Source organism: Dermacentor albipictus, chromosome 9 (genome assembly GCF_038994185.2).
Source record: "Dermacentor albipictus isolate Rhodes 1998 colony chromosome 9, USDA_Dalb.pri_finalv2, whole genome shotgun sequence".
NCBI classification, from domain to species: Eukaryota; Metazoa; Arthropoda; class Arachnida; order Ixodida; family Ixodidae; genus Dermacentor; species Dermacentor albipictus.
In genome coordinates this window covers 114,382,075-114,394,300 of record NC_091829.1, presented here as the reverse complement: position 1 = coordinate 114,394,300, position 12,226 = coordinate 114,382,075, and the positions used below count along the sequence as shown (strand labels likewise).

The 12,226-nt window shown below is 45.5% G+C and overlaps 1 protein-coding gene across 10 annotated transcripts in view; it reads left to right on the top strand.

Annotated features, from left to right (window-relative positions):
• LOC135914605 (uncharacterized) overlaps window positions 1-12,226 on the top strand; it is a 257,330-nt gene that overhangs the window by 124,320 nt on the left and 120,784 nt on the right. For all 10 annotated transcript variants that reach the window (XM_065447520.2, XM_065447523.2, XM_065447528.2 and 7 more), the window contains exons 5-6: window positions 3,942-3,996; window positions 11,561-11,652. In XM_065447520.2, coding sequence (XP_065303592.2) covers window positions 3,942-3,996; window positions 11,561-11,652 — 147 coding nt within the window. The remainder of the gene's footprint in view (window positions 1-3,941; window positions 3,997-11,560; window positions 11,653-12,226) is intronic.

Sequence of the window (12,226 nt, the reverse complement as noted above, 5' to 3'; positions counted from 1 at the left end):
TACACAGGTGCACATACCGAAACGGTAAGTGCACCCAAGGGAAAGGCACCCGTTGAATGCGGTTCGGCAGTTGATTTTACGGGAGATCGGGAGAGTGCATCTGCGTCAAAGTGTTTTCACCCCGATCGGTACACCAGGCGAAGGTCATATACTTGCAGGCGATGAGCCCAACGTCTGGAGCGACCAGGAGACTTCAAGGATGCCAACCAACACAATGCGCGATGGTCATTTACCTCATCAATGGTTGGGCCTATAAGTAGGGCGGAAACTTACTTATCGCCGACACATTCACGAGAAACGCTTATTCAGTTACCGAGTTGTTGGATTCTGCCTTAGTGAGAGAGCGGCTAACATAAGCGGCAACAGACTCACAAAAGCCTGGTTTGCGTGTGGCGAGCACTGCACCAAGATCGACACCGCTGGCACCCGTGTGTACTGGGTTGGTGCAGTGGGGTTCTAAAGGTGCCGAATGGGTGGGGAGGTTAGCAGACGTCGTAAGGTAGTGAAGGCTTTTTCTCAGGCTTGAGTCCGAATTGAAAGGTCGCCAGGACGAGCAAGTAGATTTGTAAGCGGTGATAGGATAGAGGTGCTATTATTATTATTATTATTATTATTATTATTATTATTATTATTATTATTATTATTATTATTATTATTATTATATATCACATTATAATTATAATATTATAATGTGATAAGGCCTCATCGTCGAGGTGGTGGAATCGCCATCTTTGTAAGCGATAAATTTGATGTTTCCTCAATAGACGTGAACTTCGCGCATGCGGAATGTTTAGCGTTGAAGATAACTTGCGGTGCCCGGTGTTTAAGTTTGTTGGCTGTATATCGACCGCCGTGCGCTAGTATCACCCGATTTCTGTTAGAACTCGAAGAAATATTGCACCTTTGGAATTCCGTGGAAGAAGTATGTTTAGTGGGCGACTTAAACATAAATACATTGTGCCCTACAATGGGTACCGTTTCCGATTACTTGTCTGTCCTGTCCTCATGTCGTTTAATAAATACGACAACATTTCCTACTCGTGAAGAAATGGTTAACGATCATCTAACTAGTTCATGTATAGACAACATTGTCTTACGTGCTCCTAACTACTCGTTTGCCTCCTGGGTTATATTACAGCGCTTCGCGGATCACTATCTGGTTGCTTGTCGTTCGTCTCCATCTTTTCCTTTATCAAATGCTTCACGAAGCGCTGTTCCAAATAACCTCATCTATATTACAATAACGGACCATAAAGTCTTAGATAGCTTAATTAGCAATTTTAACTGGTTAGCAATAACTGAGTCTAATTCACCGGAGAAGGTCTATAGTATCCTCTGCGACCAAATAAGTAAGTTTGAGAACAATTCTAAACGCGTCGTAATAAAAAAGCGCCGAAGAGAATATAACTGGTTGACCCCCGACGTAATCCGTGCCATTTCATACAGAGACATACTTTGGAGACGGTGCAAACGGGTACCAAAAAATCAAGCCTAACGACTGCAGTATAAAGCCGCAAGAAATAGGGTGGTCGCTCTGCTAAGGTCCACGAAGCGCCAGTACTTTTCTCAAGAATTTCGCCAGTCGTCAAGGAATGCCGCTAAAACGTGGTCATTGATAAACCACCTTCGTGGCAAAAATTCTGCAAGTACCTCCCCGCTTTCTTTCTTTCCGGGAGATTGCGTTGAAGTCGCAGATAGTTTTAATCGTTTTTTTGCACTGGCCTCAGAGAAATCATCTTCCAGTCAAACATACCAATACACGTTGAAAGAATCAAACTCTGCGTCCGCTTTTCTAGCCCGCATTACAAAAGAAGAACTGCGCGATATAATCTTTAGCTTCAAACGGAATAAACCTCCTGGTATTGACGGCTTGTCAGCAAATTTGCTCCAAAGAAACTTCGAGGCATTGTCTGATGTGCTGATCTTCATGCTAAATGGTTTTCTGCGCACTGCGTTTTTCCCGGATGAACTTAAAACTGCTTTAGTTAAACCGCTCTTTAAAGGAGGACAAAAAGACGACATGAAAAACTATGGACCCATCTAGATCTTGCCTATACTTTCCCATATAATCGAGAAATTTCTTTTGAGATCTATGTCAGCCTTTGTTGAAAAATTTTCCATTTTGTCAACCCGCCAGTTTGGTTTCGTTCCTGGTCGTGGTACTGTAGCTCTTCTGCAAGAGCTCTCCGATGAACTTTTTTCAGCTTTCGATCAAAATATGTTTAGTGTTGCTTTATTTTTAGACATTTCTAAAGCTTTTGAAACAGTTCATTATGGTAATTTATTAGAAAAACTATACTCCATAGGCTTCAGAGGTCCGTTTTATGATGTGCTCAAGAATTACCTTTCCGGTCGTTCACAAGTGGTTGTTTTAGACGGGATGACAAATGTAAGTAGTCAACTTCCAATGAAGGCCGGAGTTCCACAGGGCTCCATATTATCACCTCTTCTGTTCAATTTGTTCGTTAATGACTTATCTCACGTTATTTCCAAAGGTGTATTATTTCAATATGCCGATGACACTGTTTTGCTTTCCAAGCACTTTTCTTACAACATGGGCATTACTAATCTCCAGAATAATATACACAAAACAATGACTTGGTTCACTAACAACTGCTTGGAGGTTAACCCAATTAAAACGAAACTCGTTTGCTTCAGATCCCCACTAAAACTAACAACTATAGATGCGCCCGTTTTTCTACATGTTCACGGCTGTTATCCCTGTCGGTGCGTGCCTGTCACCTATGTGAATTCGGTAAAATACTTGGGTGTCTTGTTCGACAGTGATATGTCTTGGCACAGCCAGTTAGCACATGTTTGTGGTAAGCTTCGGAGCGCGGCCTGGTTGTTTTTCCGTATAAAATCCATTGTTCCTTTTAGCATAAAAAAGAATATTGCGCATGCTCTGGTGTACAGTATTCTCAGATATGGGATTACTGTTTTTGCTTTTTGCTCAGCCAGATGGCAAAACAGAGTTGACACTTTATTAAGAAACATACTAAGAAACATAGCATATAACGCCCCCTTTTCTGTGTCTGATAATATTTTCACAGCCCTTGGTCTTCCATGCTTTCGAACACTCTTTCTACAGACTGTAGTGGTGCAACATTTCTGGGACAGCAGTTTCAAAACACGTCATACAGCCTCCCGAAACCTGCGTAGTTCCATTCGTTTTAAGGTGCCGCGCTCTTCAACAAGGCATGGGGAAGCCAGGCGCTGTGTTTATGTTCCCCAAATTTTTAATGACTTACCAGAGGAAATGTTTTCCGCAACATAAAAAAAATGCTAAAAATCATGGTTCACGCATTGTAACACGGTCCCTATATGCCTGAAAAATGTTCATGATCAGGCACGAATTGTTAAAATACTGTTCCTTGTTCTTTACTTTTCATTTCTTGTTGATGTTACTTTTCGTAACTTTTTGCACCTTGGTCACTATTGATTTCATGTTAGTATTGTGTTGATATATTGTGTTTATATTATGTTCTTATTTTATGTTTTACTGCACGTCCGTCTGCCGACTTTGCCGGGCCAAGTCCCTCAAGCCACTAGATGCTTTGACAGGCCCGTTTCATTGCCCTGTATACGTTATGTGCAATAAAAGATCTATTATTATTATTATTATTATTATTATTATTATTATACACATAGATGCGTTGATTGAGGTAAAACGCAACACGGCTTCGCTGCTCGCCTTTCTTCACAGAGTGGAAGGGGTTATGAATTTTTTGTTGTCTCCAGTGTGTAAAACTGAAAATGTTACTGTCTACTAAGGATTTGCGCAATATGCAGCAAATCACTTTTCTTTTATATTATGTTTTGTGTCATGTGTTGATTACGTATTTTCATCATATGTCGCATCATGTGGCCACTGAGTTACAAAAGAGCACATAAACAGTTGTACTGCACTAATATTATTCTTCATGTTTTTCTTGTTTCAGAGTGTAGCAAACGAAGCGAGTGGCACCCCGCAGAGTATGAAAACATCCCTAAAAGGTGAGAGCTCGAGTGCAAAATTAAGCAAACTTTCCTGATTCTTAGCATGCGCTGTTTACCATGCCCCTCAGCCATGTTCGGGTAATCGTAAAGCTTGACGTTTATTCCATAGTCACTACGCGGAAATGGCTTGTGAGTAAGTGAGCTGTATGATATACAGGCCTCAGGCTCACAAAAACTCTATAATGAACGGGCTGTATATTGGTTTATTTATTGGCTTATTACGTAATGTGGATACGTGGTGCAAGCAGGTAAAGCAAGAACAAGCCGAGTGAACTAATGAACACAGCATGTGGACACAATGGTACAGAAGTGCGAATACATTTGTAATGAATCCAAGTGATTCTAGTCACCCATGATGCACGGAAAAATGATTTGTAGTTATTCATTCAGCGTTGATTGTGAAGCAGCAAGGCGCGTGGGTGTTTCTGTCCGTGAGCCTACCGTAACTGTATTGCAAATATCGCAAACATGACGGCTTTGAAGACGCTTGCTTGCTTTCACCTTTTCAATTGTCAGCAGCATGGGACTTTGTGTCTAGCTACTATGCCTATAGCTGCAGTGCCGTCAATGTTAACAATAGAAAGGGGGGAAAGAAATTGACGCGTGGCTTTAAAATTTATATTTTGAGGCCTAGAATCCCGGAGCTGCTGTGAATTAGAAGGGACGCAGTAAAGAAGGGCTCCGGAATAATTGTGGCCACATGGACCCAAAAATGACACAAGTCTTTCTGAATTTCCGTCGTAATGTGACAGGCGCTGCCTAAGCGCTAAAGCCACCTTGTTACCACGGCGACTGTCATCAAAAGAATGATCAAGCTGCTGAAAAATGTCGAATAACCACGGATGTTGCCATCACGCCGAAGCTGACAAGCGCTCCATTCAAAGCCTTGCAAATTGATGGCTTGAAACAAAATGAATGACGAATAACCGCGATTTCATCATTCTGAATTGTGCCTCAGTTGTATGATCAACAACATCCCAGTCAGCACTTTCTGCTAACTGGAATGCAAGCAATTATCCTCTTCTGCGGAAAATAAGCCACATTCATGCATTAACTATTTTTTGTTGTGTCAACATATAAAAAAGTGCTTTGCCAACTGTATTAAAGGGCACCCCCTGCATTAAGCGGACATGACACTATAGTACTGAATTGTCACGCGAAATAAGGTGTGCCAGGAAGTGCTTGCAAGAAGGTGAGATGCCTAATTATCTCGAAGGAGGCATCCTGCACGTTACCTGAAAGCCTCTGCGGTCGTTACATACACTGCGCCTTATATACATAAGTGCTAAAAGCACACAATTCTCTCCTACCACCTTAACTCTGCTTTAGAGTAATGTCCACTTCTGTGTATGCGATCTGAAATCATGCTGTACATTCATAGGGATATGTACATGCCGACATAGACACATAAGATATTTTTCAAAGCAGAACAATTTGTTTAGAATACCCGAAAGTGTTCTGCATAGTTTCAGTGTCTTTTGTCCTGCGAAGCCCATTCCGTGTACATGGCGCAGAGTTTGGGCGTTTACAGAGAGATCAAAGTGAAGCTTCTTTATGTACATATTGGAAGTGAGAGACAAAATGCCTCTTAAAGTATGCATCTGAAATGTGCAAAATTTGGGAATAGGCGGCGGTGTCCTGGCGCGAGGAATTATAAGCAAACGTTACAAGCTGTATAACGAGGACCCAGTCATTGTGGGCTGAAGATACTTTTTCGCGAGCTTGTCTGTGAGTGTGCGATTGAGATGCTTCCTGAGGCCATTTGTTTGCGGGTGCTATGACGCGGGTAGCTTGTGCCTCGTGGCACAGGATTGTAGGATGTCCGCGACAACTTTGGATAGGAACGTCCGTCCACGGTCTGTGAGAAATTCTCACGGAGCTCAATGTAATAAAATCACTTCGCGTAGAAGAAAATCGGCGACATCTGTGGCGCAGCTTCTAGGAAGCTCGCGGATGATGGCATAGCGCATGGCGTAATCCATGGCCGCATCAATCCACCTCTTCCCAGAGGTAGAAAGAGGAAAAGAGCCAAGTATGTCCGAAGGAACCCGAAAGAATGGTGCCGCCGGAATGTCGAGTGGTTGAAGGTAGCCAGCAGGGAGCGTTGATGGTGTCTTGCATCGCAGGCATTTCTCACACGCAGCTACATATCTTCGAACGGAGCGAGCAAGCCCTGGCCAAAAGAAGCGTCGGCGCATCCGCTCGTAGGTACGCGGCACACCCAGGTGACCGGCAGTGGGGAGGTCATGAAATTCACCGAGAACACCCAAGCGAAGGTGTTTACGGATCACAAGAAGTGATGCCGGGCCGTTGGTGCGAACCATGTGGCGGTAGAGTATGCAATCTTGAGGTGTGAATAAGCGAAGGGAACTGTCGGCAAGTGACGATTCCAGGCGGTCAATAATGATACGCAAGGACGGGTCACGGCGCTGCTCATCGGCGACATGCAGCACTGGAAAACAGAGAGAACACAACCCTCGGTGTCAGTATTAGACGTAGAGGTCGCGTCTTCGAGTGGGCCGCGAAAGAGATAATCTGCGTCCTCGTGTTGTCCTCCCGACTTGTAAATCACTGCGTAGGGATATTCTTGTAGTCGGAGGGCCCAACGACCGAGCCGGCCGGTAGGATCCTTGAGTGACGAAAGCCAATAGAGTGCATGATTGCCTGTGATTACTGAGACTTGTTTGCCATATTAGTATGGCCGGAACATTGAAACAGCCGAGATGAGAGTAAGATATTCGCGCTGACTAATTGAATAGTTGCCCTCTGCAGGTGTCAGGAGCCGGGTAGCGTAGGCTGGAACACTGTCGTGTCCCTGTTGGCCTTGTGATAAGACGGTGCCGATCCCATAACTACTGGCATCGGTTAGGACTTCTGTAGGTGCGGACGGGTCAAAGTGGGCCAAGACCGTTGGATTGGTGAGAACCGTGATAAGGCGTGAAAATGCGGCATCCTGAGGGGAACCCCACGTAAAAGACACGTCTTTCTTCAAAAATTCGCTAAGTGGTCAAGCGATTGCTGCGAAATCTTTCACGAACCTTCGGAAATAAGAACAGAACCCCACAAAACTCCGGATGTCTTTGACAGACTCAGGTACTGGAAAAGCCGTTACTGCTCGAACCTTCTCCGGGTCGGATTGTACTCCGGAAGCATCGAATAGAAGGCCTAGCACTGTAATCTGTCGGGACCTGAAGTGGCACTTCGATGAGTTTAATTGGAGCCCAGCCTTGTGGAAAATGTTAAGAATAGCTGCAACGTGCTCAAGGTGCGTCTCAAATGTAGGAGGAAACATAAGGGGGGCGTCATCGAGGTAACAAAGGTAAGTTAACGATTTGAAACATTGAAGCAGAGAGTCGATCATCCGTTCGAACGTGGTGAGGGCATTACATAAACTGAACGGCATAACCCTGAATTGGTAGAGGCCATCTGGAGTGAAGAAATTGGTCTTTTCTTGGTCTTGCTCATCAACTCAAATCTGCAAATAACCAGATCGAAGGCCGATGGACGAAAAGTATTGGACACTGTGAATACAATCAAGAGTGTCATCGATTCATGGTAAAAGGTAAACGTCCTTTTCAGTAGTCCGCTTTAGGTAGTGGTAATCAACGCAAAAACGCCACTTGCCATCTTTCTTTTCGACGAGCACAATCGGCGACACCCATGCACGAGACATGGACTCAACTATGCCTCTGGCGAGCATCTTGCTTACTTCCTGTACAATAACTTGCCGCTCAGGCATGGATACGTGATATGGTCGGCGGAGAATGGGAACAGCATCACCAGTGTTTATCCAATGCTTAACAAGGGACGTCTGTCCAAGCGGTCAATTGTCAGTGTGAAATATATCGCGGTACGAAAGCAAAAGGCAATATAGGGCGGCTGCTTGCTCAGGTGTGAGGTATGGAGCGACCATGGGACGTAATGGGCTGTCGAGGTTCAAGACATCCTGCGGGTAATCAGGAGAATTTGGAGACGGGTCTGCTGCAAAAGCGGTGCCATGGTCTTCTTTTACTGACCGGAGTGTTGCCACCACTATGCCTTCAGGTAAAACTTGCTTCGTCAAACCAAAATTGATAACGTGGAGACACATCCGATTAGCGGCAAGGGTCCCGATGGAGTGTGGCACAGAGGTGTCGCGCGCCAGGAGGACATCACGAATAGGTGCGACGACATAGCCACCATCAGGCACGGTCGCCATTGAGGTCAATTCGACGAAGGTTCGATCTTTTGGAGGTAAGCGAACAAAAGCTGTAGTACAGAGGGTGATCGGTTGTTCGGGGCGAACGCCTGAAAAAAGAGGGAGCTAGAGGCATAGCGTACCGGTGGCACAATCGATGAGGGCAGAATGCGTCGTCAGAAAGTCGAGACCGAAGATTAGGTCATGAGGGCAACTGGTCAGCACGGTGAACAGGACTGGAACTTGACGGCCAGCAATTCATATGCGAGCAGTGCACACACCCTTGACAGCAACAGTCGTGCCATTTGCGAAGCGTATGGCTCGTGTGATGGCTGGTGCAAGAACTTTTTTGAGGCGACGACTAGGGCTCCAGTAGCAATAATTGCCGTGAATGGAACACCATCTACGTCTGCTTCAATTAGGTTCGTGTTTGTCAGGAGCGTCAACGGAGGATTTGGACAGGACGAACGTGATGCAGCACTACCTCCAAGAGCTGCATGGCCTAGTTTTTCGTACGGGATGGTCCATAATTTGTCGGCGACGAATAGCGGCGTGGCTGGGACGATGGGGACTGAAGGCGCTGAGGTGACGGTGAGCAAGCAGGATGACCGACATCGACGGATAAGTCAGAGGTAGGAGGCATACGGCGAGGCGAGTAACGGCGCGGATCAGCATATGGGCGGGGAGAGGGGGAAAAGAAGCTCGAATACGGCGATGTCGAGGAGGTGCGGCAGTGGCCAGTGACCTGACCAATGCGGAGGCAAAGGAAGCGAATGGGCTTGCTGTCTGCAGTTATTCACTCGGCAGGGTTGCGGTATCTGTGAGGGGAATGCAGATCGCCGTGAGGCGGAGCAGTCGGCACCGGTCGGGCGTCAGGCCGGGACGCGGAGCAGGCAGCAGGAAAACCTAGGTTTGCAAATTCTTGCCGTACAACTGCCCGAATGAGGAAGATTGCTGGGGCTGGCTGGTCAATGGTGAGTTCAAGTGGGCGGGAATGGAACGGCGCAGGAATTGTAGCCTTGAGTTCGCGGTCAACGCAAGACGCCGTCACAGCCGTGTTAGGGAGCTGGGAGAACTGTGGAATGACGAGGGAGCTCAAAGCGGCGGCATTTTTGAGATTGACGTCGATGGTGGACACATTGTCGAAGACCAACAAGTTGAAGGCGTCGTCCGCGATCCCTTTAAGTACGTGGCGGACTTTGTCAAACTCGGCCATTTTCTCGTCGACTTTCCGGCAAACAGTGAGCATGTCTTGTATGTATGAGACATACGATTCAGTGGAAGGCTGAACTCGGGTCGCAAGTACTTTTCTAGCAGCCAGCTGCCGACCGGTGGGATTTCGAAAGAGGTCGACGAGCTTCTTCTTGAAAGCATAACAGCTAGAGATCTCGTCATCCTGTGCCCAGAACCAGTCACTAGGAGTTCAGCCCAAGTAGGATAGGACATTGGCTTCCATATTGGTAGGGTCCCAGTGGTTGTTTTCGCTAACACGCTCATGCAGGTTGAGCCAGTCCTCAACGTCAACATTATCTTGGCCGGAGAATATGCCAGGCTCACGGAGATTTGTAACCGCAACGTACGTTGTTGTGGGGGTCACAGGAGACGAGGAATCGTCACCGGGAGCCACGGCGGAAAGCGGGACGCTGTGGTTGCTGTGGAGCTCAGTGGCGGGGACGGAGAACCCACCCTCCACCACAATGTTGCGCGAAAGACGAGTCAGTAAGACGACCAACTATTTGCAGGTTATATTTACAACAGCGGTTGTAGTGCGGACTGGTTAGCTTCACAGCGCGAGCCCAGTTGGTTCTTTTTCTTCTTTTCTCGAGTAATGGCGCTCACGTGCCTCGTTCAAACAATCAAATATCACACGCGTGCAGCAGTATCATATTGATATAACTGCTTTGTCGTCTCCAACACATCAGATACTCCTCCTATATGTTCAGAACTATTTGTCTTGGCGACTCCTGTACATATAGGCGATAGCCGTTCCTTGAAGGAAAACGAAATTCCTCTGAATGTTGGACAATCCCAGAAACTATTTCACCTTGGCCTTGTCAGGACTATGTTTTGGCTTATGGCTGTTCAAGACCAATGTAGTAGTTATCTTGGACGAAAGAAATTTCAATATTAACCGCAAACTTCTCGGGCTGCGAGATAACGATATGAGGTCTTTTATGTCATTGCATTCATTGTGAGAACAAGGGTCATATTCTATTCTTTTCGCAACGGGGTAGTCTCCGACTATTTTAGAAGACTTTACTTTTGCTAGAAACAACAGTGCATCTTTAATGCGTGCATGTGATATTAAGGCAGTGAGTTTCTTCGATATTGGGACATCGCCTTACAGACGGGCAAGCCTCGCGCGGCTCCATACACATTTTAACCAGTGGCTGGAGGAAGGTGTAGAATCAGAAAGAAACATTTTAATTTTCTGCACCCCAATTGTTATTGATCAGCAAGTAACCGTCACCTTGTGATCTCGAATTCTCGCAGTTTGCGTGGCGCCTCCAGACAGGCAAGGGAAGCTCACGTGGCGCTAGCAATGTTTAACAATTTCAGGAGGTCCAGCGAAGGATTGCAACAGAAAGAGATTGGAATAGTTTTAGGTTTTAGGAGCCTTGCTCGCGTTGCGCGAAACGCTCTCTCGTGTTGTTCCCAAAAGCATACGGACAGCGCCTGTGGCATTTTCTGCGCTGCTGAAGCGTCATGGCCTTTCAGAAAACTGGGTATATTCGGAGGGCTGATTTTATATTTTATTCATTGGTTAGAGGGGCAAGCACAATTCTCTTAGGGAGTTTTTTGGGCCGGTCGTTCATTGTTCATTTTCGACATCCTCTTTTCAAGCTGAACATGCAAAATGAGGAAATTTGGGAGACCAGGTACAAAAAAAAAACGTTTTATATGCAAATGAAAAAACGGTTCCATATAAAGGTGTAAATGTAGACAAGCATTAAACTACAACTGTTCTACAAAGTTTTGCGTGATTACAGAAAAATAGTTGCTTCTTATTTATTCGTTATGGTCATTCGCGCTATGAAAGTAGTAAGCGAAAGTTTTGGAACATATTTTTAATCTTCTATCAAACATGATAAACCTGTCGAGACACGCAGGAACCGCCAGGCATTCATTTTTCGTTTAGAGTTGAACTCGCACCGAGGAAAGGTCCGGAGTGCAAACCAAATCGCACAGACTTTTCGTTCCACGCTGTTCAAAGCATTCATGATTTTGTCTGCTTACCAATAAGATCTTTATATGAAACACATGACATACCTGCTATTTGGCAAATTTAATGCGGGCACAGTACAGAGAGGAAAAAAGCTCGTTTTGGGAAGCAACGTAGCATGAATATGATTGGTGTTTTGTCTTTTTTTCTTCTTTTTTCAGGCTATAGATATGACTTCAAGATTTCGTCAAGAACAGATGTTATATTATCAGTGCATATGAGTGAAGAAATAGAAAACAACTACGTAAGCCTGGTAAGGTCATGTTTTGGATTTTTATTGAAGTTTCAGGCATTTCAAAAAATCTGTGAAATGATCTGAGGCGCAAATGGCTGTGGAGATGTTTCAAGTTACTTTTCCATTAGCGCCATGCATGCGTGTTTTAAGCCCGAAATGCTTTTAACTCCCGTTGACGGTGACATTCAAGTGACCACGAGCCAAATGCCAGAACCATTATCTAAGCACTGCGATGAGAACATATTGGTAAGTTGCGAGAACGAAACGAGATCATCTGGGTAACCAGTCAAAACTTAAGAAAATCCGGTCTCCCACCCCCACTCTATGTACAGTGCCCCATTGCATACGCTAATTACTGTGTAGTTACTCCAAGTTCTTCCTAACGTTTGTTCACAGTGTAACTCAAGCTGTAACTTCGAGTGCACTCAAGTTTTATTTGTCATTTCCAATTGCGACATTAAAAATGTAGATACAGGGCATCATTCACTTCAGTGTCGTCTTTTGCCGCCTGTTCTCTATTAAATGTCAGCGGTCCGTGAGTTCCGCGGAACGTGTTTTGCGTCGCCTTGAGAGATGGCGCCACACTGCGGAG